The sequence below is a fragment of the Chelonoidis abingdonii genome, chromosome 1 (genome assembly GCF_003597395.2).
Source record: "Chelonoidis abingdonii isolate Lonesome George chromosome 1, CheloAbing_2.0, whole genome shotgun sequence".
NCBI lineage: Eukaryota > Metazoa > Chordata > Testudines > Testudinidae > Chelonoidis > Chelonoidis abingdonii.
Window position 1 is genome coordinate 170,928,584 of NC_133769.1, and position 27,425 is coordinate 170,956,008.

At 43.7% G+C, this 27,425-nt stretch overlaps 1 protein-coding gene across 2 annotated transcripts; it reads left to right on the forward strand.

Annotated features, from left to right (window-relative positions):
* Positions 1–317: 317 nt before the first annotated feature.
* HHLA2 (HHLA2 member of B7 family) lies at positions 318–25,870 on the forward strand. Of its 2 annotated transcripts, XM_032780261.2 has the most exons (8): positions 318–875; positions 9,833–9,878; positions 12,211–12,298; positions 14,710–15,021; positions 15,626–15,886; positions 18,883–19,197; positions 24,365–24,444; positions 25,780–25,870. In XM_032780261.2, the coding sequence occupies exons 3-8, from the start codon at positions 12,244–12,246 to the stop codon at positions 25,804–25,806; spliced, it is 1,050 nt and encodes a 349-aa protein (XP_032636152.1). In that variant the 5' UTR covers positions 318–875; positions 9,833–9,878; positions 12,211–12,243; the 3' UTR covers positions 25,807–25,870. The 2 variants fall into 2 exon arrangements, with proteins under 2 accessions (XP_032636152.1, XP_032636153.1); XM_032780262.2 differs by lacking the exon at positions 9,833–9,878.
* The last annotated feature ends 1,555 nt before the right edge of the window (positions 25,871–27,425 follow it).

Genomic DNA, 27,425 nt, shown 5'->3' on the forward strand with positions numbered 1-27,425 from the left:
GGGACCCCCTGCAACCGCCCCGCCCACACATGAGGAGCGGATGGGAGACTAAGCCACCCGCCCGCGCTCCGGGCGGACACGCTGCAGCAGCGCTGCCCCTGGGCTGCAGGGCAGAGGGGACCGTGGCTGAGATAAAGCCCGAGCTGTGACTGGGCAGGTTGGGGGCAGCTCGCTCCCTTGCTGGCCCCTGGTTATCATATTTTCCTTACATGCAAAAGGTCCCTGGTTCATAACCAGGCAGAAACAGTGCTGCTTTCTCTGGCTCCTCAGTCTCTCTGTGGCGCCCTGAGGTAGTTTCCCAGCCCTGAATGAGCGCTGGGGGTAAGCTTGAAAGCTTTGCCTGGCTCGCCAGCAGAAGTGGATCCAATCAAAGCAATTACCTCGGCCTCCCTCTTTCTCTCTCTGGGGTACAGCAGGGCTTTGGTGTGTGAAAGCTCCTCGCCTGTTGTGTTTTGGGGGAACGGCAGAAGGGTAAGTCTAGGAATTTGGGAGGTGGGATGGTTTCCACTTGCTACTGAGGATAAACTTGGCCTAACCCTGTCTATTTCCCACGGTCAGACTCAGCTTGGAAGCACCTGGCTTTTAAAGGATGAAATTCATCTGCGGTTCCAGGAAAGACACAAACCCAGCTGCATACAAGGGCACTACCAAATACTTAATAAGAACAGGTTTCGTCTGTCCCTCATGTCTTTCAGCTGCAGTAAATCTATTACGTAATTGTAAGAGCAACACACCTTTCAGCTCTCAAGTCTTTGGTGTACTTGAATAGACTTTTGACCTCCAGGAATATTGCTTACCCCACCCACATTTTTCTATAGAGAGGCATAGTTCAGTTTTGAACAGCTGACTATGTGGCAGCACTGATTTCATTTACTGTGAGTACCATTTTTGCAATTTAGACCAAATGCTTAACAAAAATATGATTAACTGCTGTTAAAGACGGGGAAATGTGAGTTGTGCTATTAAGAATGCATTTGTTTGGTCAGTAATTTAATTAGTTTAACTTATTAAAAGGTACTTTCAAAACTAAAATGCCATAATTATCCTATTGTCCTGTTTGTTCCTTAAATACATTTGTTCATAGGTTTCTTACTACTTAGTCTGTTGCCTGACCTCAGGCTCACAGTTCTTTCTCTGTCTAAATTTCAACAACAAATCTGATTTTTTTTTTTTGATTTACTGCCATTAAGTTTGACTTGCTAACAACTTTTCAAAACTAATGTGAATTGAAGTATCTAACAGTCAGTAAGAGTATATCCAGTGTGGTTGTAACTCTGTCCTATTCTAAATGGAGAGACAAGGTGGATAGGGTAATATCTTTTACGGGACCAGCTTATGCTTTTTTGGTTTTCATTTCAGATGGCTAAATTTGGTATCTTCCACAGTTCTATGTAGTGTAGTTGTAGCCATGTCTGTCACAGGATAGTAGAAGGACAAGGTGGTTGAGGTCCAATAAGAGATTCTCACCTGCTTTGTTTCTCCATTAGGAATATACTCACAACAAAATGTTTAGAAGCTCTAACAACTTGAATAATATTACACTAGATCAAACATGTCTTGGCTCTTTAGATCAGTCTCAGACTTGGTAAAAATCAGTGGATATACTAGCTATCTTTTATTTGTCCTAAATGGAGGGAGCAGTTAAATACCCCTTTGTGTAGTGATAGCTGAAGGACGAGGACACTAGCAACACAAGACAAGGTTCCACAGAGCAAGCCCAATCAGAAGCTAAGCCATGTAGATAGAAGAGTTTACCTGGGGACTGGCTGGAAAAGCAGAGACTGATGGATTGATTGGTTTCATTTTTGTGTGTTTGAGAGAGTGAGAGGACTCACTAGAGGCAGGCTCAGATATCTGAGTATGGAAAACACCTCTTGTTTAACTGACACAGTTCAGGGCATCAGCACCTGTACTCTCCCTGTGTGGTCCAGCAAGGACACCTGCTCAGGGCTTCTGACTTCCCTGCTGTTGGGTGGAGATGCAAGTCTTTTTCTGATGGGTATTTCCATGCTGAAGTTGCCTGGCTATACTGCAACCTCCCCAGCATCAGCCAGACTACCTAAGCAGGCTTACTTCATTTCTCTCCTCATAGATGTACACAGTGTAATTGCCACAGTTAAGTTACCACACAGCTCTTTATAGCAAGTACATTTATTCTCAAGGTGAAAGCATTTTGGAAAAAATGTATTAAAAACAAAAGAATTTTTGCACATGCTAATATGCTTATCAAAGATCACCCCATTACTCCTGTAAGGGCTCTGGTTGGTGATTAGTCCTTCAGACCCCACATAGAGATCTCTCCTGTGGTCATAAAATCATCACAGCTTCAACTCAGAACAAGCACATTCACTCTTGTGTGGCCTCAGTATGCCAAAGCCATTCCAACCCTTTCCTAAGGAACGGGGCCCTCTGTGGATTGGAGATCCTGCGTGTTTGCTGGATCAGATAGAAGGCCTTGATTCAATTTAAACTGAGGTTATTTATGCCAAAATCCTTTGTCTATTGGTCTCTGGAGAATCCAGTTTCAACCAATATATGCAAGCCTCTCTCTAGCGGTAGTAGCTACACATCAGTCATCATGGCAAATTCCAAAAGAACATAGCTTCCTTTCACATTGAAAGCCAGCCAAATTGATCTCTAGCTCGGGCTTTAAGACAGTGTGACCGGATGTTCAGTCTTTCTGTCATTGGTGATCTTACTGCACCACCAAAGCTTTTGCCGACCACCTGATTACTGACTATATACTGGCATTCCTTAGTAAATGCACTCTGTAATTTGTTGGTCTTCCGTCCTAATAATATATGCATATCAAGAAAGCCACTGCAATTGAACTGCTGCTGATGGAGAGAGTTGTTGGGTTCAGCTACCACTACCCTCATTGCCAAGATTGTCCTGCCACTTAATATGGAGCAGCTGATAAAGACAAAGAATCAAAAATGTCAGTCTGCCACTCTTCATCCTTCCTCACTGCCCATAATACAGTTGGTATAACCATAGTTCTGGAGAGCCACAGCTTTGTAGTAATCTTGGTGGCTCAACGTCTCCACAGATGCCGCTGAAGGGCTTGACACACATGCTTGCTGCTGTAAGAGTACCCCCATCTTTTGAGTATCCTCCAGTCTGTTGCTTCCCAAGTACAGTGTTTGACAGTTGCTACCTAGGAGCGGCGCCAGGGTTTCTGGTGCCCTAGGCAGAACTTGGGCGGTGGCATTTTGCGTGCTCCCCACGGGGCGTGCGGGAGCTTCTGGTTCCACTTCCATCTGCCAAAATGCCGCAGGCGACAGCGGCAGTCATTGAGCTGCTCAATTGCCTGCTGCTGTTTTCCACGGCATGTCGGCAGAAGGTCCTTCTTTGGTGGTGTGACGGGAGCGGAACCGGAAGCTCCCGTGTACCCCGTGGGGAGTGCACAAAATGCCGCCTCCTGAATCCTGGCGCCCTAGGCAACTGCCTAGGGTCGCCTAATGGAAGTGCTGACCCTGTTGCTACCTGCTTGTTATGTCTGCACAGGTTAATACTGGAGTGGTAGTAATCTGGAGGTGGAGGCTACTTAATGGTAATAGCCAGTGACTTAATTGTATCTGGATTAATAACCAGACCAATGTGTGCTGCATATTGCTTAACCAGATTGGCCATTAGCTGCAGCAGTTCACCAAACTGAGCCAACAAGAAATAAAAGTGGAAAGAGGATGGTGAGGGGAGAGGAGGCCACACAGACACATTGCCATGGTGGAAGGTGGAAAAGAGGGAACATACAAAGGGAACAGAGGGAAAGTGGGCATGCAGTTCAGTGTACATTGTTATCAATTCTACTCCATATCATATGAATCGTGGATATGAGTGTCAGCTAGACATTACAACCTGGAATTTAAGTTTTGCTGCTATACTGGCAAAACCCTCTTAAGTGTAGATCCAGTTTATACCTCCAAAAAAAAAGTGCTTTTGCTGGTATAGTTTAGTTTATGCTACTTTGGCAAGCAAGATAAAATATAGTGGCAAAAGTCCTTTATGCCAGTGTAACTGCTTTTACTAGGGCTTTTGCTTGTTTAGAAATGTAAAACACACACACACACCACCCCCGTTAACCAACATTGCTATACTAGCAAAAGTTTCTAGCACCGACCTGGCTTAATTCTAGGACAGGGGTGAGCAAACTACAGACCGGGGGCTGCATCCAGCCCTCCAGAGATTTTAATACAGCCCTCAAACTCCCACCGGAGAGTGGAGTCCAGGGCTTGCCCTGCTTTGGCGTGCCAGCCAGGCAGTGGGGTGGGGGGTTTGCCCCGCTCCATTTGGCTCCCAGAAGCAGTGGCATGTCCCCCCTCGGCATGCTGGGGCCTGGAGTCACCCCTGCCGAAGTGCGTGCTTGGGGCGGCAAGCCGTGGGGGGCGCTCTGCTGGCGCTGCGAGGGCGGCAGGCAGGCTGCCTCCAGTGGCCTGCCTGCAGAGGGTCTGCTGGTCCTGCGGCTTTGGAGGACCTCCCGCAGGCATGCCTGCGGGAGGTCTGCAGAAGCTGCGGGACCAGTGGATCCTCCGCAGGCAAGCTGCCGGAGGCAGCCTGCCTGCCGTACTTGAGACGGCAAAATCCCTAGAGCCGCCCCTGCCCTCTGGGCAGCCAAGGGCTCTGCATGCTGCCCCCGCCCATTGACCATGCTGCCCATTGGCCGAGCTCTGCATGCTGCCCATTGGCCGGGAACCGTGGCCCATGAGAGCTGTAGGGGCGGTGCCTGCAGACAGGGTGGCATGCAGATCCACCTGGCTGCGCCTCTTTGTAGAAGGCAGAGGGTGGACATGCCGCTGCTTCTTGGAGCTGCTTGAGGTAAGCGCTGCCAAGAGCCTGCACCCCTGAGCCCCTCCTGCTGCCAACGCCCTGCCTCAGCCATGATCCTTTTCCCTCCCTCTGAACCCCTTGGTGCCAGCCTGGAGCACCCTTCTGTACCCCCAACCTCTAATCCCCATCCAGAGCCCTCATCCCCGATTTCCCTATGAGCAGTCATGGCCTGCTATTCAATTTCCATACCCAGTTATGGCCCTCAGGCTAAAAAGTGTACCCACCCCTGTTCTAGGATGACCAGATGTCCCATTTTTATATGGACAGTCCTGATATTTGCCACCTATTACTCCCCAGCCCCTTTCTTGATTTTTCACACTTGCTGTCTGGTCAGCCTACCTCTTTCTGACTTTTAAACCACTTCTGCCTTTTTATTAAAGAAAAACTTGCAGTGTTGGCATATACTTCTTTATGAAAAAAATCAGTTTCCAATTAGGTAAAGTGCCCCCAAGAGGAATGGTGGCAGAAGAAATAGCACAAAGAGAACATATTACAGAATCCCACAAGACTTCTCAACTTTTGGCTACTTCTGCTGAGTTGCGACATACATGCTGGTTTCTGATAATTTCTGAAGTAACCCATATAAGGATCCACCACTGTAAACTGAAATTACTGAGTTCTGTAACAGCAGCGTCACGTTGCCCCCTTTCAGTGCTGGTTTCTGAAATACAGAGACAGCATACAAGATAAGGGGCTTCTAACATGTAAATGCACCCTGGATTTGGTCTATTGCAACTAGAGATGGAAAACATCTAGGGTTTGGCCCCCTTGAGCTAATGCAGGGATTTAACAATTTATAGACTGTAGTCATGTATTCTTTTTTGTGCAACAAAAGTCATCTGGACTAATATGCTGCTTTGGCTACCTGCAGCTTTCCAAGTTAGCTTTACTTCCTTATTGATAGAAGTATTAAGAGCTTTAATTCTTGTAAGCACTTACACATACTTTAAATCAGCTGTTGCCAGGTTACAATCATAGAGAGTAAGCGATCATCTGAAATGCCGTATGCTAAGGAATAAATAAATCCTTGTTCTGAAACCAGACAAGTTTTATAGGATCCAAATCTGCTTTTATTTCAACTGGTAAAAATAGTTACTCCACTAGGAGTGTCACAGATAAACTATCTGTTCCATCTTGTATTTAGTGGTGGTGCTTGTAGTACCTTTCCCAGACCTGAAGAAGAGCTCTATGTGGGTCAAAAGCTTGTCTCTCTCGCCAACAGAAGTGGAGCCAATAAAATATAATCCCTCATCTATCTTCTCTCTCTAATATCCAGGGACCACTCCAGTGGTGGATCCTTATACGGTGACACTGCATGAGCATCAAAATGGCAGATGAAATTCAACAGTGATAAATGCAAGTAATGCATCTTGGAAAACAACTACACATATATAATGATGGGTTTTAAATGAGCTGTTACCACTCAAGAAAGAGATCTTGGGGTCATCGTGAAAACTTCAGCTTAGTGCACAGCAGCAGTCAAAAAGGTTAATGGTATGTTAGGAACTATTAGGAAAGGGATAGAAAATAAGACAGAAAATATCACAATGTTACTAATCCATGGTGTCCCTACAACTTGAATACTGTGTCCAGTTCTGGTCACTCATCTCAAAAAAGGATACAGTGGAAGTGGAAAAAGTTCAGAAAAGAGCAACAAAGATGATTAGGGGTATGGAATAGCTTGCATATGAGGAGAGACTAAAAATATAAGGGCTGTTCAATTCAGAAAAGAGATGAGTAAGGGGTGTGACAGAGATCTATAAAATCATGAATGATGTGGAAAAAGAGAATCAAGAAGTGTTATTTACCCTTTTCCATAATACAAAACCAGAGGTCACTGATTAAATTAATAGACAGCAAGTTTAATACAAACAAGAGGAAATATGTTTGCACACAATGCAGAATTAAGCTATAGAACTCGTTGCTCTGGGATGTAGTGATGACCAAATGTATAACTAGGTTCAGAAGAGAACTGGTTAGGTCCATCAATGCCTGTTAACCAAGATGGTCAAGGAGGATGTCTGTGGATACGTATACTGGCAGGACATCTTACCTCACACGCTCCAGTCAGTTCAGCTCCCTGGACTACATGGCCACAATTTCACACCTCCCCTCTAAGATCCAATTTAGCTGTGAGTGCCATAGTTTTGATAAGGTGTGAGTTATTGTGTTTTAATAGCTCTATAAAGAGTCATACCGGCTTCATGCTAGGTAATTTTCAGGTGTTTATTGTGGGCAGCCAGTGAGCTGACTGTTGAGGGGAGGCTAGTCCTCAGCCCCTCCCCTTCGGCCCTCCCTCCTCCATAGTAGCCCAGAGCACCCCCACTGTGGCTCCAGCACCGGGTGGCTGGACAGGGTGGCTGCAGCATGCCAGCCCCAGTATGCTGGGCGGCGTGGTCCAAGGACTGGGTGGACAGCGTGGCCCCAGCGCCAACTGTCCTGAGTTTCCTTGGCAGGCCGGCCAACCAGTCTGGGCCAGGGCAGAGCACTGCGACTGCACCAGGCTGCCTGGGGAGGCACAGCCTCCCCAGTCTATGATACCCACCTCCCATGGTGTTCACCCTCTTTACCAGGTTATTCAAGTGTCTTTCCTAAAGGCAACTCACTCCTCCTACTTTTCCTATAGTGATAATATAGTTTTACACACTGTCAGAAATGGCAGTCACAACCCCTCCAGCAGGGTCGTTGATATACTTTGTTTCTAGATTACAGCTGTTTACTCCAACCTACCGTAATTACCTCTATTTTATCTGGACTGGGTTTTAAACTATTCCCTACACATCCTGAGTCATTCATGCAACTGCCACGAGGGTGGAAGGTCAGATGAGAAGAAAGATTAGAATTGGGGGTCTGAAAGGTATGGCTGGACATATTGAATACCTTCCTTGTCCTAGCCACCCCAGAGATATTTGCCTTATCATATAGATACAACTGTAATTTACCCTCTAGGGCATACGTATAGTATGGTTTTCCACTGGATAGAATTTGAAACCTACAGGGGTGTAGCAGGATGGAACACTCACTGCCATAGCGCCTCCTGCTGGTCAGTCTGGGATTTAGCTCATTGAGCTCAGGAGAGCTCTCTTCTGGTCTTTTACTCCCCTGCCCTTACCTGCCCCTCTGCAGTCCCTTTATCTTCACCAGTTCAGACACTGGTGCCCCTTACCATGGGCTGCTGCCCCATGACAGTATCCCACACTCTGGGTCTCCCCTCCCAGGGGAACCCCAAACCCCTATACCCACCTTACCTCAGTGGCTACTGCCAGTCATCATCTAGCCCCTTCTCTCAGGGACAAATGGTAGTCTGAAATGGCCACTCATCACTGGCAAGGGGGTTGGACTCGCTGCCTTTTCTTGCCCTGTCTGCCTCCCTGCAGCCCTAGTACCTCCTCAAGCCTTCACTCAGGTGGAGCTGCAAATAGTCAATCAGCCTAGGCTCTGGTTCAGAGCAGGGCAGGAAACAAAGTCACTCAGCTCCAACCTTGTACTCAGATGGGTCTGCAAACAAAGTCAGGAAGCTCAGGCTTTCCTTCAGCTAGCCTGAAGGAGGGGGAGATTGCTACCCACTGCTTGGGTGGCAGTGGGGATGCAGGCACTCCTGCTCCATTGCATCCCAGCCCAGGGCCCTAAGCGTGATGGAGGGGTCTGCCACCATGTCAACGGGGACCCAAGTCGTAACATGCTGAATCACCCTCTGCCAGCATTGCAGCCAGACAGGGGTCTACCTTCTCTGGGCCATTTGCACTCTCCCCCTCCAAAGGTACCAGCTGGTCCACTGAGGTAAGTTTATCTTTGGGGGCCTCAATCGCCAGAAGAAGTTCTGCTGGGATTGGGCCAGTCAGTGGTCCAGGTCACCCATCTGTCTTCTGAGGGGTCGGGTGGTCCGGGCCAGTCATCTCCTTCCTGTGGGGCCAGGTAGTTCAGGAGTCTGGGCCAGTCATCTGCACTCTGTGGCTTGCTGCCACCTCCCAGCATGAGTGCTTAGGAGACATATCTGTTCCTTCCAGTGGCTGTTAAAGTTGATGGATGTACTAAGTACCTTTCTTTCAAGCTAAATGGAAGGACGAATTAAATACCCTTTAATGCAGTGATAGATATAAACAATAGACAGCCACTGCTTGAGGCAATGGGCCACACTGAACAGAAGCTAAACTATGTGGACTGTGGGGTTTCCTTGGGACTGATTGTGAAACACAGTGGTTTGGTGATTGATTGGTTGCAGCTGTGTGTATGAGAAGCTGAAAGCAGAAGAAACAGGTGTGATCAGGGCTCCGGGGAGGTAGCCCAGAGACAGGCCTTCTTTTGGGCTAGAAGGGTACACTTGGATTTCTTAGTGAAAACTACCTGCTATTAGTTCTTACTGTGTTCAGGGAAACAGGACTTTTGTGTACATTGTATGTGAATAAACAGGATTGCTCTGAAGAAATCCTGACTTCTTTCATCAATTTCTCCTCCTAAGAAAAACAGCAAGGCCCCAAGTATAGGCTAGCAAAGGGGTAACAGCCATAATAGTAGCGACTAGTGGAGGATGATTTTCCTTTGGCTAAAATGATAGAAGTCTGTGTTTCTAAAACAGGAGGCTCTAGCTTCTATATCTTCCTTGCACCTCCAGATCTGTATGGGCAGTTTAACTGGCAACCTTGATTTCGGTATACACGTGGCCATGAATTTATTTCAGTTATCCTCTATATAATTGAAGTTGACTTGCAAACTTTCTGGATGAAACATGCCGCAGCACTGTAAATTATAACATAGAAGCAAATGAGATTAAAATTGGCTGGAACTCTTCAAGGGCCAGTTGTGCAGATTCTACAAACTGGACCTTACAGGATCTGTTCGCATACATTGGCAACAGGATAACACCTGACCGTTTGCTTGAAGTTTCAACTCTATAACTTTAATTTCTAAGGGGAGCTCCTCTGCCTTCGCTCTTGCTGCTTCTCGAGGCCCCAGCCAAACTTCTAACTTAACCTTTTCTGTCTTATCATTTTATATGTGTTTTCAGGAGGTGTTGGATGGCTGCTTCATGTGTCTTCAGAGGGGACTTCCAGGTAGGGACATACTGTTATACTGCTAACCCATCTGGGTCTTTCTGATGACAGGAAACACCTGCCCCCAGCCATATAGGAAAGGGGAGTAGGAAAACACTTCCGTTCCAGCAGCTTCTATAAAAGCAGCAGTCAGATAGTGCATCACATTGTATGTGGCTACAGAACCAACTGTTTCAAAAATGTTGACAGTATTGGACTCTTGAACTTAAATACAGTGCTTAATCTGTAATGAAAGAGGTGCTGGGACTCAAGCAATGTTTTTATTTTCATAACTGATGCAGCCAGGCAGAGGTGCCAGGGCTGTGAACTGCCCAAGCCTAGAAGTGCTGGGGCTCAGCCCTGACACAAATGAAGTATTGCTTAACTAGGGGCTGTGTTGATATCACAGACACCACGACTAAGGAAGAGATTATTCAAGCCATCAAATCCTTAAAAAATGGGAAAGCTCCTGGCAAGGATAACTTGAATGCAGAATTGTTCAAGGTAAATCCAAATTTAGCAGCATCTATCCTGGCCCCTCTATTTACATCAGTCTGAGAAGGGGGAAAAGTGCCAGGTGAGTAGACCAATGGGATTATAGTGAAGTTGCCAAAGAAAGGAGCTCTCAGTGATTGTAATAACTGGCATGGTATCACACTTTTATCTGTGCCAAGCAAAGTCTTGTGTAAGAACATAGTCCAGTGTATATCAGATATGTTAATAGCATTCTCAGAAAAGAGCAAGCAGGTTTTCAGAAAGGGCATGGATGCACAGACCAGATCTTAACTATAGGAAACATAACAGAACAGTGCTTAGAATGGCAACAGCAGCTCTACATAAACTTCATAGACTTTGAGAAGGCTTTTGATAGCATTCACAGGACCAGCCTATGGTGCATTCTGCAGGCACATGGAATCTCTCTCCGTATAATCAACATCATCAAAAGCTTCTATTTCAACTTTACCTGCAGCATTGATCACTGTGAGCTCAGTTTTGAAAACAAATCAATCACAATAGGACTGATAATATAACCTTTAATATTGCCTCACCATCCTTGATAGAGGATTATGTTCTCACCAGTGTAGAAACATTCACAGACTTGGGCAGCACCATCAGCCAGGATGGTGGAACAAGCCAGGACATCTGGAACAAAATCAGTAAAGCCAGGAACACCTTCAGGAGCTTAAATACAGTCTGGAAATAGTAAAATAATACAAAACCGAACTCAGAGCTGCGTACTTTCAACATTACTTTACAGTACCGAATACTGGGAAATGACAAGTCCAAACTGTCTTCATTCCATGCAACCTGCCTCAGAAAAATCCTCTGCACCTTTTGGCCCAGAACAATCTCAAACCAAGATCTATTGACACAGTGCAGCCAAGAGGATATGAGCACCATCATTGCCAGGAGACACTGGAGATGAATTGGCCTTGCGCTTTGGATGAAAACTGATTCCATCACCAGAGTAGCAATAAGATGGACACCTGAAGGCAAGCGAAAACAAGGCCACCCGAAAACAACATGGCGAAGAGCTATGGAAACTGAGCTGAAAAACCTGGGGCACAACTGGGGAACCATTGAAAGACTTGCCAGAAACAAACAGTGGAGGAGCTCTGTCACTGCCCTAAACGCTAGAAGCATCATGGTAACATGATGATGATGATGATAAATAGGGGCAGAATTGAGCTGTTAGTTTAAATCTCACTATTCTCTGAACTATAAAGACAACTTGTTAATTGCATAACTTTGCTGCATACAATAATTAGTCTTATCACATTTGTTTAAAATCAGTTTTTCTTTGTCTTTAATGGTTCCTCACAACAGATTAAAGACTGGTAATTTTCTTTTATGTGATATTATCACTTTTCCTTTTTGTTAAATCAAGTTTCTAGCCCTCAAAGTTGCCCAGAAAATCTTGACAATATGAACGCTGAAGGCCCAGAAACCAGAAGACATTTTTTTCCCTTTTAAATTGTGATTTTTAAGCCCTTTATGATTTTGAGGGCCTGACTCTCTTGATTTTTGAATACTTGGGATTAGCAGTGGAGTTGTTTGTATATTTCTTATTTAGGTCCATGATCATATAGCTGATAGGTATGCATCCCTGCATTAGCCTGGAGCCCTGTTAAAGTCACTGGGGCTCCACAATGTTGCAAGAGTTCACCCACTTGAAATGTTGCAGAATCAGGACTTTAAACTCTTGATAACAGACCTGCACTATGTCTAGAAAGGCCCTTTCACATCTAGAGCTATATAAATAACATTATAATAATTGTTGATTATTACAATACAATAGGATAAACATTTTACAGACCTTAAACTGTTTTTTTTTTCTCCTCTATGTTATCAGTTAGAAATGAAACTACTGTAAATCAAAGAAGACATGAAGGTGCAGAAAATACTCATCTTTCTGTTTCATTTGAATACTGTAGTTTCAGGTAAGTTTTAGCTGTGTGTTCATGGAAATGATAAAGAAATTAAAGTTGTTTTTTTTCCAAGAGGTGAATTACTTAAAGGGACATTGTCAAGATAAAAATCATGGTAAAGAATCAGCTTAAGGCACTCAATTGATATAAGGCATTCAAAGCAAAACAAGGATGTCCTCATAAATGGATTGCATTGCAGCAAAGGAAACACAAACTTGCCTGTGCTCTTTTCTCCTTTGATATATAAAGGCAGCTTGAAGCACATGAAAGCAACAGTCTAAGAACAACAGGGTTCTTGAGTAGATAGGTTTTAGTATGCTGGAACTTTCTGTTCTAAAGCATCAGCCCCTCACACTTGAGAATCTTCATTATCTGTAGCAGGTCTGTTCTCCTCTGTAGGCTGCAGCCCTTGGAATACAACATGATGATGATATACCCTAGAGCAGGTGTGACGTTCCATTCAATAGCTGTGGTTAACATACAGTCACCCTAGTTAAAGTCAGTGTTGGTCCCGATTCCAAATATATCAATCAGATACCAATTTGTAACAATTCTCTTATTATACTGACAAGTATCAATTATCAGCTATTCTACCCGATGTTGCTCCCCAGGTCTTCAGGGTAACAGTAGAGAGAGCACCTGGGAACTTTAGATCCAAATCAACAGGCTCCCTACCGTCTGAGATAAAAGAACCTCTAGTAATGCTATGTTTAACTTATAAATGTTAGAACAATATAAAGGGCTATGTAGCTAATGTTGGCACAGCATACTGGAGCTGTAAAGTTGTAGTATGTTCCTGAAAAATGCTACTTTAAGCAAAATGATATTAAGTGAATCAAATTTCCCCATAAGAATTAATATATATAGGGAGAGTTAGGTTCCAGGGAAATTTTTTTTGCCAGACAAAGGATACACACACACACACACACACACACACTCTCTAAGTTTTAAACAAACAATTTAATACTATACACAGCAATGATGATTTTGAAGTTTGGTTGAGGTGGTAGAGTCAGGCCTGGTCTACATTGGGGAGGGGGGATTGATCTAAGTTACGCAACTTCAGCTATGTGAATAAGTCAACATACTTAGATCTACTTACCGCGATGTCTTCACCGTTGACCTAGTGGGTAATGTAGACAAGCCCTCAGAGGGTGGGATATTTCCCAGGGAATGCTTTGCTGCTAAATGATGAACTAGCACTTGGCTGAGCCATCAAGGGTTAACACGTTGTTAATGTAGCCTCACACTCTACAAGGCAGCACAAATGGAGGGAGGAGACACAATAGATGCATGGCAATGGCTGCAAACATTCCCTGTGGAAACTGAAAATGATGGTGAACCCATGCTATCCCACTCAAGTGCACCTCTCCCTCCGCTTTCCAAAGTGCAGAGGAGTGCTTGGGTATGTGAGAGAGAGCGAGAGAGATGGAGATGCAAACCATGTGTGTGTGTGAGAGAGAGATAGACACACACAAAAACTGTGTGTGTGTGTGAGAGACGCATTGCCCCTTTAAGTACTCTGACCCCACTCTAAGTACATTGCCTTTTTAAATAGATCAGGAAGTTGAGAAAGCAGCTGCTGCCAGCAAGCTCCCTCCATCCTGAGCCTTGTTATGTCCCCCCACCCCCGCCCTGTGGAGATTGTACAGGAGTGTGAGGACGGGTACACCCTGACAGTAGCACCTCTCTTCCCCCCTCGCCCCCGAAAAAGCAAACAGGAGGCTTTCAGGAGCAGTGCACGGCAGTGGAGGGAGGGACAGCTGAACTGCTGGCAATTGATAGTCTGCTGGGCGGCTGCCTCACAGGGAACTTAGGGGAGTTGGTGGGGGGGCTGCCAGTCCACCCTGGTTCCAAGCCCCCACCAGCTAGCTCCAACGGGCTGATCTTCCTGCAAGCAGTGGACAAAGCAGGCGGCTTCCAAATGACATTATAAGGGAGCATTGCGCAACTTTAAACGAGCATGTTCCCTAATAGATCAGCGACATAACAATGAAACAACATTAACTGAGACGACATTAAGTGAAGAGTTACTGTATATAAATCTCTATTATCTGGGCACTGGAAGGCCGCAGTCTAGAATGTCAGTGATGCAGAGTTGAGTATGTCTGAACATGAGTGTCGTGCATTAGAATACTGGTGTACTGGAGTAAGAATTATGTAACTGTCGTCCCACCCTCTCTGCTTCAGGGAGGTATGAGGGTGACCTGAAATTATAACATGGGCATATGTTTAAACAAACAAACAAATGGTGGAAGATGTGCATTTATTAGAGCCAGAAGATCAGTTCAGCTGGACTGAAAGTTGTAATCTTATTTGAAGGTGGAGCTGGGGGGAGGAAGTACATGGATTTACCTAATTTATTTTTGGTAACCCATTCAGAAATGTTCATGCACTTATAGTATGTGCATTGTGTTTTCAAGGTCCTGAAGAGGTAACCGGGAGATTATCTGAAGATTTTATCCTGCCTTGCTCTTTTGCACCTGCAAAAGGTGAAGTAATTTACTGGAAGAAAGGGAACAAAAATGTGCACAGCTACTACTACGAGAACGATCAGCTAGAACGTCAAGACTCTGAGTACAAGGGGAGAACATCCCTTTTTCATGAGCAAATTCCTACTGGAAATGCCTCCTTGAAACTGAATAACCTGAGCCTGAATGATGCGGGCTCCTACATCTGCTATGTGGGGACAAATCAAGATAAAACAGAAGTGGAAGTCAGGCTTCACGTAACAGGTCAGGAGGATATTTAACACACCTGAACTGCACAGGTAGCAGATCTTATTCTCTTCCCTCTCACCTGAAATTGAAATACCTCAGACCAGTGGTAGCACCAATATCTTTCCTGTCTATCAGCACTAAAAGGCAGCTCTATACTTCCCTGATGCATTTCAGCAGTAAATAGGGTGACCAGACAGTAAGTGTGAAAAACCGGGACAGGAGGTAAGGGGGTAATAAGAGCCTATATAAGAAAAAGACCCAAAAATTGGGACTGTCCCTATAAAATTGGGACATCTTATCACTCTAGCTGTAAAAGAAATAACCTAGTTCTAGCAGAGGATGAAAAGCTACAGTGCAGTCATTTGAGGTTAAAATCACTGCAGGTCTGCAGGATGCAATTGGATAGTGGGTGAACTTAAATAGTAAGTAAGGAGGGTGGATTCTGACAGAGGTTTGGAAACTGATGATTGATAATGAGGCAAATGCAACACTGTAGTCTGAAGTAAACACAAATACTTGGATTTGGCTTCTGTGTTCTGTGGATTCTCTCCTATATTATTCCAGAAAACCAATCACACAAAGTTAAGCCGAATGTTGACTTTTTTCTTTGTCTTTACAGTTTCCCCCTCTTATGCAATGGAATATGAAAAACGAGACACAGAGAGACTGTTGAAATGTTTTGCTTTTCGTATTTATCCTGAGCCAAACATATCATGGGCATATAACAGTACATCTATGCAAAATACAAAAATAGAAGTAACCCAAGATGGCCGTCTCTATTCAGTTAGAAGTGAGCAGAATGTTACAAACAAAGTTTCTTCTTACCAGTGTCACATTCAGTTTCACAACGAAAACTGGACTGCTGAATGGAAAATGGAAGGTAGGATTGAACTATTCTCCATCCCTTAAACATATATAAAGTCCAGGACAGTTGAGCCATAATGAGTACATTGTGCTAGATTGGTAGAAAGAGTATAGTTCTGTAGACCTCAGCTGATTATAAAACCAGTTAGGCTGAGATGAGTGAAAACTCCTCAACATTCACCCCCAAATTTCAGAACTGTGAAATGCATTTATTTTGTGTGTGGCAACTTCATGCTTAGCTTTTGACCATGTGGGTTTGCACCTCCCAAGTTGCACAACAATGAATTTCGAACTATTTCAAACTCACAGAGGTTTCCTCAGTAGGTTTGTGGCTGGAGTTTTTCAACACAACCATAATGTGGTTTGGAGTGTCATTGCAAACCTATCACGCAGTACCACCCAATAGTACGACTTGCCTACAACCAACTCTAGATGGCTGTGGCTTGGCTTATGCCCATTTAATACACTGGAGCAGCTAACTTTGTTTAGTGCACAGATTAATTTTATATTACAGTAGCACTCAATAGCCTCAGTCTGGATTTGGGATCCATTGCACATATTACTGTAAAGATCACTTAGTAAGAGATATTCCCTGCTGTGAAGAGTTTACAATATAAGTATTGTTCATATGTCATGCCTAGACACACAACATCCTTTTGTCTTTTTTTTTTTTAAATTGTCCCAAAACATCCCTGCTCTCTTTCTCTCCCATTGTCCAGGTGACCCAGCCAGACATTACCTGTGGCTGACCTAAAGCATTCTCCTTTCACACTGCCTGCTCTGCACAAGTAGCAGCAGGGAGATGGGGGGCAGGGAGAGAACTGTTCCTCATCTATTGTTCTAGTTACCAGTCTGTCCCTAGCTCAGTCCATTCCCTATTGCTTACTTGAGTCTATTTACTACCATTTGTCTTCCCTGTCTTCTTTCTGCCCCCCCCCTTCCCCAGATCACATCTCCTCACCTCTACTCAAACCCAAGGAGGGGGAGTGGAGCAGCAGCCAAACAGATTGTTCTGATTCAAATAACAAAATACACTGGGGCAGAAAATAGATGGTGTTACTCCATAAAGAAAAACAAAGCCGCTGAAATTTAGCTCTCCCCTATGGTGCATTGACTCCTGCTGCATCAGGGGTTTTTTTTTTTTTGCATTCTCTAGAAATCCATTTCAGCAAATAACCATTGCTTTCCTGAGGCTCTTATCCCTTAAGAAATATTTCTTGAGGCAACAGCAGTGAAAGAGCAAAGTTTCCTGTCAGATCTGCTTGATTGACCTTGACTCCACTACTCTGTGCTCCTTATGGCACATGCACAGAACTTATAGTTCTCAATCCACTATGCATTCCGCAGAGCAGAATTTTGTTCTTAATGTGTGTACTATAGCATATTAATGTAGCTCATTAATGGAATCCCACATCTTAAAGGTCACATGGTGCTTAGTGTTATAAATACCTCACACTGGCTAGAACTTGTCCTTACTAACAGCAAGTGAAATTCAAAAGAGCTAGGGGAGTGGTCTGGATAAGCATCCAGATTTCTGGCTGCTTACCTGAACCTCTTGAGATCATGTAGCCTTCTGCTAGCTAGGCAAGAAGCAATGTGGGGTGCAGTTTTTCCCCCCACATTGGCTCTCAGAGTCACTCTCTATATCCCCTCATGTCAGTTATATCTACACTATGAGCTGGAGGTGCAAGTCCCAGCTTGTGAAAACATACTTGTACTAGCTCTCATTGGAGCTAGCGAACTAAAAATAGTAGTGTAGCTGCAGTAGCATGGGCAGTGATGACATGGGCTAGCGGCCCCAAGTACGTACTCAGAGATCAGGTGGGTTTGTAGCCTGTGTTGCTGCAGCCCATGCTATCATGGTTACGCTACTATTTTTAGCATGCTAGTGTAACTGTGTGTACACAAGCTGGGAATCATGCCCCTTTCTCATCATGTAGACCTCGTCCCACACACCAAGCATGCTAATGTAGTGTAGAAATGTTATGGCTCCCTGCTCCCAATACAAGTTGCCAACCATCCCTCTCCATTCATTTGTGCCTATTGAGGTGAGTCACTATTCTCAGTCAAAAACTCTACACCTAGCACTGGTTGCAATATTTCATCCCAAAGCACTGTGAATTTGTGTGAGTATATGAGAATTTCTGTCCTACTTAACATCTTCCTTTGACCACTACTAATCTGTAAGTATCTTTTAGGAAGCCTTCCCCACCCCCCTTAAATAAAAGAAAAAAACCTAGTAACACACTCTGAATGTTAATATTTTTTCCCTCTCCTAATCCTTATAGTTGAGGACTCTGTTCCACCACTGTTGTTTACTTTCGGAGCTGTGTGGTAGAACTATATTTTATTTTAGGCAATTAACTAAGATGAAATGTTAGGAACCGAACAATTGTGGTGTCCAGATATTTTCCTCCCTTAAAGGTTTTAAAAAAAATCTAAATTTCATATTTTAAACTAGTACATTAATAATGAACTTTATTTAGAACCTGTGTTCTAAAAACGTTAGATCTTTAACCAAAAATACATGGAGTCTAATTTTGCACCTTTTATGCTTTTAACTGTTTGGCCTTCAGGCAGCTTAGATAGTAAAAATAAACTGTGGATGCCTTTTGTTTGCATAAGAGTCAGAAAGCAAAGCTAATACGAGGTCACAGAGTTAGTAGAGGTGACTCAATAGGGAAATGTTCACATCTAAGAAAAAACCCTCTTTGCAGTGGCAAAAACAAAAACTCATTTAATACAAAGCAGTTGCCACCTTTCCACACCGTCACCCCTTTTTGTTTGTTTCTTAAACCAGCTACCAAGGCTGAACTACAGTGTCTGAAATGACTCTTTCAAGAAGTGGTTTCTGCAGTTGGATGTCTTGTGAGGCTTATAGTGAAGTATTAGTACAATTATTTCAAAGATTGCTTCAAAAATAGTGCATAAAAAGTCTGAGCATCCTTCACAGTAGCTTGCTCAAACCATTGCTTTCCCATTAATTGTTGCTTTTTAAATTGTATATTTCAGATCCATTTTTTAAAAAGGAAGGAGATACTGTTTCAATTCCATGTGAATTTATGGCTGAAGGGTCTCCATATACTAAAGACTTCATAGTTACTTGGACAATAATCAGAAGTGCATCTACCTTGGTTCTGGCATCTTCCGACAACCCATCACAAACCCCTGAACAGTTTAAAACTCGATTCTCTTGGGAGAAAATCAATGAACAGGACTACTCAGTAATCTTAAGGGATCTTACTCTGGCAGACAGTGGAGAATACATGTGCAATATTTCAACACCGCACTATACACAACTCACTGTAAGAATTTTGCACGTTGGGGGTAAGTTGCCGCAATTTCTACACTGCAGGTTGGGGAGAAAAAGGTCAATTCAAATCTGCAAAATGTCAGGAAAAATGACCTCAAGTCCTCTGAGAGACACAAGCTGAAGTTAATTTAACCATAAATTCCTTTATTAGACCCAAAGACCTAATGGCATTTATACAATTGCTCTAAACATGCCTACAAAGCTGTTTACTCCATCCAAACAGTAACAAAACATTTATAGGCATTTGATCAAGATAGTTACAAATTGGCTAACCCCACGGGCATTTAGACCCATATTGTTTGGCTCCAACTTGGTCAGACAGGTATTAACAATGAACCCTTTAAGAGTTTACCCTTTTATACCCTTTAACAAACAAGTGATGTTATTATCAATTGTCAGATCTTAGTTAAGGGCAGATGGAGTTTCGCATATAGCCAATTCTTTATTGCACCTGGTACCCAATTAATTATATTTTATTTCTATTATTTTAGGGCAAACCTTAAATAATATCACACTGGTATTTTGAAGGGTTGCCACAAGTGGAACACAATTACTCTTCTTTATTATGGTTTCATTCTGTTTGGTTCCATGCTGTGGGCCAGTTGTTCATGCTAATATCCCAACACATTTTAAAATCATAGTTCATCTAAATCTTGTGTGGATCTATATTCCTACAGAGATAGAATAATGTTGTGATATTTTATTAGAGAAATATTGATCTGGATGAGAATAAAGCAAGTTTAGGCTTTTCTGAATATTGAGATTTATTTACTTGAGAGATTTTTTCTTACATCAGTAGCTGATTTTGGACAAAACCTTGTGAGGTGTCAAGCGTCGTCAGTTCCCGCTGACTTCAGCTGGAACTGAGAATGCCCAGCAACTTGCAGGATCAGGTCCTAAATGCCATCTGCTGATGGAGACATCTCGGCACTAACTGCCTTCAGACATATGGTAAACTCACAAACTGCACCCTACAGTGCCAGCTGATAAAGAAAATTAATTGGAGATCAACACAGTTATTTTGTATTTTTTTTCAATTTTATGCCAAATAGAAGACATTTATTTAGACTTACAAAAGTGAATTTTTATATCATGGCTAAACTTTATGAGACCTGTAGTGGATTTTTAGCTGTGAGACCTCTTGGCTATATTTATCATTGTAGTGCTGGGGACTCAATGAACAGCTTATCCATCTCTTTCCAATTCTCTCTCAGTGAAGTCAAATAGTAAGTTAAATCTAGTATTCAGAATTTATAATGTAAACAATTGTTAGGGAATGTAATTTGTTGTTTGGAGTTTTTTCTCCATGCAGTACTTCAAAATGAAAACAAACAAACAAAAATCTCTCAATCACAGTGTTTGAGAAGCATGGTCTGTTAAACGCAACTACTTAGGCCAGAGCTGGTTTAGGGATCCCAGTTCAGTCTTAAGTAAAATGAGAACTTTAAAATACCTCACTTGATGAGTGGGGAGGGAAAAGGAAGAGATACAGCTGGATGTAATGAAGGGTGATGGAGAAAGAAGCAGTACATTTAAATTGTGCCCTACTTCTCCAAGTTTGGTGTGGATCTGAGAACAGACAGCATTGCTTCAAGTGTGTGTGTGTGTGTGTGTGTGTGTGTGTGTGTGTGTGTGTAGTATAGAGCAAAGAAAAGAGGAGGTGTTTGTTAAACAGGCAGGATTCCACACAATGCGAGTTCTAGCTTTGTCTTTGTGTCTCAGAGGCCACGTCTAGACTACGCGCCGTATCGGCGCGTTAAAATCGATTGCTGGGGGATCGATATATCGCGTCTAATCTAGACGCGATATATCGATCCCTGAGTGCGCTTATATTGATTCCGGAACTCCACCAACCCCAACGAAGTTCCAGAATCGACATGGCGAGCCGCGGACATCGATCCCGCGCGGTGAGGAAGGGTGAGTAAATCGATTTTAGATATTCAACTTCAGCTACGTTATTCACGTAGCTGAAATTGCGTATCTAAAATCGATTTTACCCCGTAGTGTAGACCAGCCCTAGAGCACACCCCATGTGAGGAGCAAAGGTTTTAATTTAGGGACAGGAAAGGATCACGTTGTTCTTTGGCCTGTCTTAGCTAGGAGCTCAGACTGGATGATCTCATTGGTCCTTTCTGGCGCTGGCATAGGTGCTGACTCCATGGGTGCTCCAGCCCTGGAGCACCCACAGGGAAAAATTAGCGGATGCTCATCACCCACTGGCAGCCAAGTTTCCCTGCCCTCTCCTCGCCTCCTCCTCCGAGCACGCTGCATCCATGCTTCTCCCCCTCCCTCCCAGCACTTCCTGCTGTTTGGCAGCTCTTTGGACTTCCTGGGAAGGAGCGGGAGGAGCAGGGAAGTGGTGCGCACTGGGGAGAAGTCGGAGAAGAGGCGGGGCAGGGACAAGGACTTGGAGAGAAGAGGGTGAAATGGGTGTGGAAACTTTGGGGAAAAGGTGGAATTGGGGGGGTAAGGGTGGTGCATGGCTGGTGGTAGGGGGGTCGAGCACCCACTGGGCAAAAGGGAAGTTGGCACCTATCGGCCTTGGAATCTGAGAATTCATGAATATGGCTCTCAAATACTTCTGTTAATTTACCTTCATTCTCCAGATTTCTCCCACAGTTGCAAATTTGAAATAAGCTCTCTGTATACTTAGGATGGGTTTTATTACAAATTAATAAACAAGCAAACTTAAAATGGAAAGCTTGCTAAGGCTAACTGCTATAAACTGTTACTAACCTAACTGGGAATGAGAGAGACTAATTATCAAATCAAGATCATAGATGGAACTGGGTCAATAAATCAAGGAATTTATTGAATTGACTCACCAACTAACTGAGTAATCAGATTGACAAAGCCGACCACACAGGGTCAGTTCTTACAAATGGTAACTGCAAGATTAAAGGAGGCAGTTGTCTGTTTTGCTCTAAACCCCAGTTGCAGGATCTTGCTCCTGCCAACTACACTGGCTGAACATCTTAGACTGAGACTCAAACCTGTTTGCCTGTTTGCACTCAAGGTAATATTTAGCCTCCTCCCAACATTCCTATGTGCTTAGTGACTTATTGTTGGCTTCTCCCTGATCTGATTATCCTACTTGGATAACATAGCAACTCTAACTTCCATTTTATAGAGCAGAGGGGTTTTGCTGTCCTCTTCTGTCCCTTTGTGCTGTCCCCTGGCATCAGGGCCACCCAGAAGAGGGGGCAAAATGGGCAGAGAGTGCCTCCACTGAGTGGCACTGCAACCCCAGGTGTCAAAGCCCAATGCTACTTGCTGAAATTTGACTCTGTGGTTCCTCTGTCACTATAATAAAACAAGGGGAAAAGATTGCTTAAGGAAAAACAAACAAAGATTCACTGTTTGCATGTGTGGTCTTCAGAGTCAAGAATGCAGCTTGTGGGACCAGGTGATGTGGTCTCTGGTTAGTACCTCTCATCAGCATGGTCTTCTGGGCAACTTGGCTGTTCAGGCTTGTGTAGCCTGTGGTTGTCTTTGTCTCCTGTTTCTGTAGGATCAGATTTTGAAAGCAGGGATGTCAGCCTTTATTGGTGTGGTGGTCCTAGAACACACAATCTTCCACTCGTAATGGTCAAGATTGCACTTCTAGCTTACTCCACCCTATGGCACCTCCCTAGAGATTTTCTGAGCAACTCAGGGCATCATCGCATATCTTGGACCCTCACAATGTGGTCCAATCTTGGGCAAGCTTGATTCTTGGTCAGTTTGGAAACCCCCCTTTTCAATAATCCATCATTAAGCCACAAGCATGCATACTCCAGAAATATAAAAAGAGTAGGGTAAGCAGGAGTTGACTCTAAGGAAGCAATCTCACCTCGAAAGAGGAGAGGAGAGGCTACAGTTAGAGTGCAGATGGCCCCAAGTTCCTTAAAAGGCCATACACTTTCATGAATATAACTAATGGCCCAACGAACATCTCCTTCTGCTTTCAGACGGGAAGCCAACAATACTGTTTTGGGTCTCCTGAAACAATTTTTTTTTCTTTAAAACCCTTCCTGCAAAAACCAATCAATCAAGGTCTGAGGTTTCATCCTGAGCCAACACTCAATTCTTCTTACAGAAATGCAAAATGTTTCACTGGAAGGGATTTCCATTTCTCAGCCAGCTGTACTACCAGGCAGGACTGGCTTTAGGCCGATTCCCCTGAATCAGGCCCCGCACCTAAGAGGGCCCTGCGCCCTAAAGAAGAGTGACTAACTTTTTAATTTTTACTCACCTGGTGATGGTCCGGGTCTTTGGCGGCACTTCGGCTGCGGGTCCTTCACTTGTTCCGGGTCTTTGGTGGCGGGTCCTTCAGTGCTGGGGAAGACCTGGAGCAAGCAAAGGACCTGCCACCGAAGTGCTGCCGAAGACCCAGACCGCCACTAGATATTCAAATTGGGCCCCGCACTTCCTAAAGCTGGCCCTGCTACCAGGCATAATATTTACTGCTGAGTGGTCCGGCTGCAAAGCAGTGGGGCTACTCATGGTAGTGAGCACTATATCCAAAGACAGTATTTACAGAATGGGGCCAGTTGATCTTATTTTTAATTAGACTGTTATGGAAGTCACCAGGCAAGACCTTTCTCTCCATAAGACCACACACACAGAGCTCTGCCTTGAGACTTTAGCAGTAAGCAAAGGAGCATGTTTTCAGCAATTTGGGTTGCAAATGTACTTATCATTTGAAAATGTATATTCTCTTAAGATTGCAGGACCTTAAAAGCTTTTATTAAAAATTAAATTGCAATTCAGTGTTAAGAGTAAAGTCATGTTAATTGAAAGAACAGATTAGTTCCCAGCTCAGTTAGAATTTTATGAATTATAAACGGGAAAGAAATAATAGACTCATGCCCATTAAAATAACAGAATATCAGGGTTGGGAGGGACCTCAGGAGGTCATCTAGTCCAACCCCCTGCTCAAAGCAGGACCAATCCCCAACTAAATCATCCCAGCCAGGGCTTTGTCAAGCCTGACCTTAAAAACCTCTAAGGAAGGAGATTCCACCACCTCCTTAGGTAACCCATTCCGGTGCATTGTGGACTGTTGTGAGTATTAAGTCAAGCTTGCACTGCTGTGTATTTCACTTAGATGGAGCACATGAGCTTTAAACCTTCTGAAACACTTGAGAAATGTTAATATTGTCTGTTTGTTTGAAATTAATATGAACTATACATTTTTAGAAAAATCCTCACATTACTACTGGATAGCTATAGTGCTGCTGATCCTCATCATTGCCTTTGTTGTGTGGTGTGTTGTGAAGGTACGTATTACTTTAATATATCTGGTTTTGTAAAACCCTCTAGAACAAGATGTATGCAAAAATGTAACTACTGGTACTACTAATAAGGTCAGAATTTGGATGCTTGACGAGTATATTTGATTTGTTTTAGTCAAGAACCTGGCAAAAGACTGAAAATATAAAATCATAGGTTGTAATTAATATTCCCCTATGTCTGTTACTCCTTGTGATTAATAGGCAGCCCCAATGCCCCTATAGACTACAAGCAGTGTCTGCGTTGCTCTGTTTTAGATGTTAGGTTGGCTGAGTGATCCAGGGTAGGTTCTTTTTGCTCTGCGTATACCTAAGGTGAGGTCAGGAAGTTATTTTTCTCTTCGAGAGCACACTGCACCAAGCAGATCTGAAAAACAGTCCTCAAATAGTCTACACTGAAAGAGAAGCTGTATGCAAGCTTATAAGCCTTAAAAGTGGCAAAAAACTAATCTTGATGTGTCCAATCTCTGTTATTGAAATGAAAAATCAATTGCTTACACACACCTCTACAGAGCCTCTCTTCCCCCAAACTCTTTCAATCCTTTTTTGACCCGCAGATCCAAAGCTTTTAGAGATCCACAGCGGTTGGGTCTGGTTTGCTGCAGATCCCACGCCGTCTAAGGTTATAGGCCACCCCCGCCCATTCTTAGGATATGCCTATATTACAGCAGCTACAGAGGTATAGCTACATCATGCTATAGGTAGCCATAGATACAGCTGCTGCAGTGTAGACATTCCTACATAGATGGAATGGTATTTTCTGTCACTGCAGGTAATCAATCTCTCTGAAAAGAATTCTTCCATCATCTTAGCTGCATCTACAGAGGTGGTTGGGTTGACCTAACTGCATCACAGGATGCAAAATTTTTCACAGCGCTGAGCAGTGAACTACATGGACTTGTTTTAGGTTTAGACTGGGCCTCACTCTCTGTATTGCTTTATTCCTTTCCATGTGTTTAGTGCAGTAAAGGAACCTATGGGCTTCAATCCCCAACTCTGACTTAGACCAAATTCCTTTTTAATGTAGGCTTCCTCCATGACAACTGTGGTGCATTGAGGACTGCATTAGAATTGTAAGCAATCATTTCAGGGGACTGCTTGCAGGCTAGGGAGACTCTGTAACAAAGCATAGGCTTGGAGTCAGTTTCAAAAGAGACAGATTAAAGGAAGAAGGGATGATTTGTGCCTCCCAGCCTTAGGGAGCAGCCTGCTTGTCTTCCTCTCTGGTTTGGGTTCTTGTGTATTATTTTGAATTCTGTGAAATAGAGCAGTGTGATGTTGCAATCTTCCAGCAAGATTATTTGTTTTTATCTAATTTCATAGAGACGGCGGCGAACTGAGGCATATTAGAAAAATAAAGAGAGAGCACAGATAAAATGGCTGCATATGGACAGTTTACAATGTAATGAAGAAGGAAAAGATTTTGTAACATATGATCAGAAACTTGAGCAATATTTTAATGCAAATGCTATGGAAGATATAGATGACTGTTTCCTAATATTGGTGTGTACAACCACTTTTGCAGTACGTAAAAGTTTTCTGCAAGAACCTGACAAGCTGGAATATGAGAACATAAAAGAAATTCTAAAGATGCATTTTTGTGCCTACCACCAATTTTTTAACAGAACCATATGTTTCATCTAAGAAACCAGCTAGAAGGAGAAAGTATCTCTGAATTTTTGGCAACCCTGAAAAAACTGTCCACTATTCTGTTTTGGTAATTTTCTGAAGGAGCTCTCAGATCAATCTGAATTAAGAAAGAGGTTGTTGGACGTTGTGTATCACAAGGAACTGCCACTAGATGAAGACTGCTCTATTTGAATCCACACAAAAAGTCCACCAAAATTTGAAAATAAATTGGCCTCAGCATGCTGGGCTGGAAAGAAGGGCCTCAGCAGTGGATGAAAGAAACACCACCACCTCTCATAGGATCCAAACAGAACAAAGGGAGCCCTGTTTCTGCTATCTGGGGACACAACACCGGCAGGAGCACTGCACCAGGGTACAGCGAAGGATCTGCCAAAAGGAAGCCAAAATGTCTACATGTAGGTGCCACCATCCTAGTTAGGTGGTGACTGTCAGGGTTGGAAGCAGGTCCCCTGGGGGAAAGGATGCATGAGCTATACCATTTCACAGAACTGTATGTGGAGGGAAATGGGACAGACATATCATGCCTTGTATTATGATAATGTAAGGGTAAAGGACATGATATTGACAATGGAAGCAGATACAGGAGTGATCATATCTGTGATTTCTGGGGGCGGGGGGAGGGTGTTTAAAATTTTTTTCCCTGGGTTAAGATCAAGAGAAATAATGTACTTGGACAGCATTACAATTAGGGGCCGATAGCTGTGTAATGCAGCCTCCCCATTACTGTAATTTGTATAGATATCTATTCACCATTAATTGTGAGTGAAGGAAATCTCCCTTCTCCACTGATGGGCACAAATTAGCAATACAAGTTTAAACTGGATTGGAGAGCGGTGCACTACGTGCTGGACAGTGAGGGAACTAAAAAATACAAAGCTGTCGGTGGATTGGACAGATGTGGGTTTGGAAAGAGGCAATAACTGTGAGGCTAGTTGTGTCTGACAAGGCCTAAATTCCTGAAGGCTAGACCTGTGCCTTATGCTCCACAAGAGCCTGTGGAAAAGCAAAGTGAAAAACCCACAACATAAACCTCCCAGGTTTTTCTGCCTCAGGCAGTGATGGTACAAAATTACAGGGGAGGGATGAAGTTGGGGGGAAAAGTGTGGTAAAGAAGATATTGGACCTAATGACACATTTGATAGTGACAATGAAGAGGTACATTGACTAACTGTTACCACATAAAAGCTCAGTATGATTACAGAAGGTGGCCCCTGAAGCAAGAAGAGATTGTTTGGGTTTTTGTTGGCTGGAGGAGGAGGAATTGGTGCTGGAAGATGGTGGCCAAGAAGTGAAGAGTGCCCCTGCTGGGCCTGAGGAAA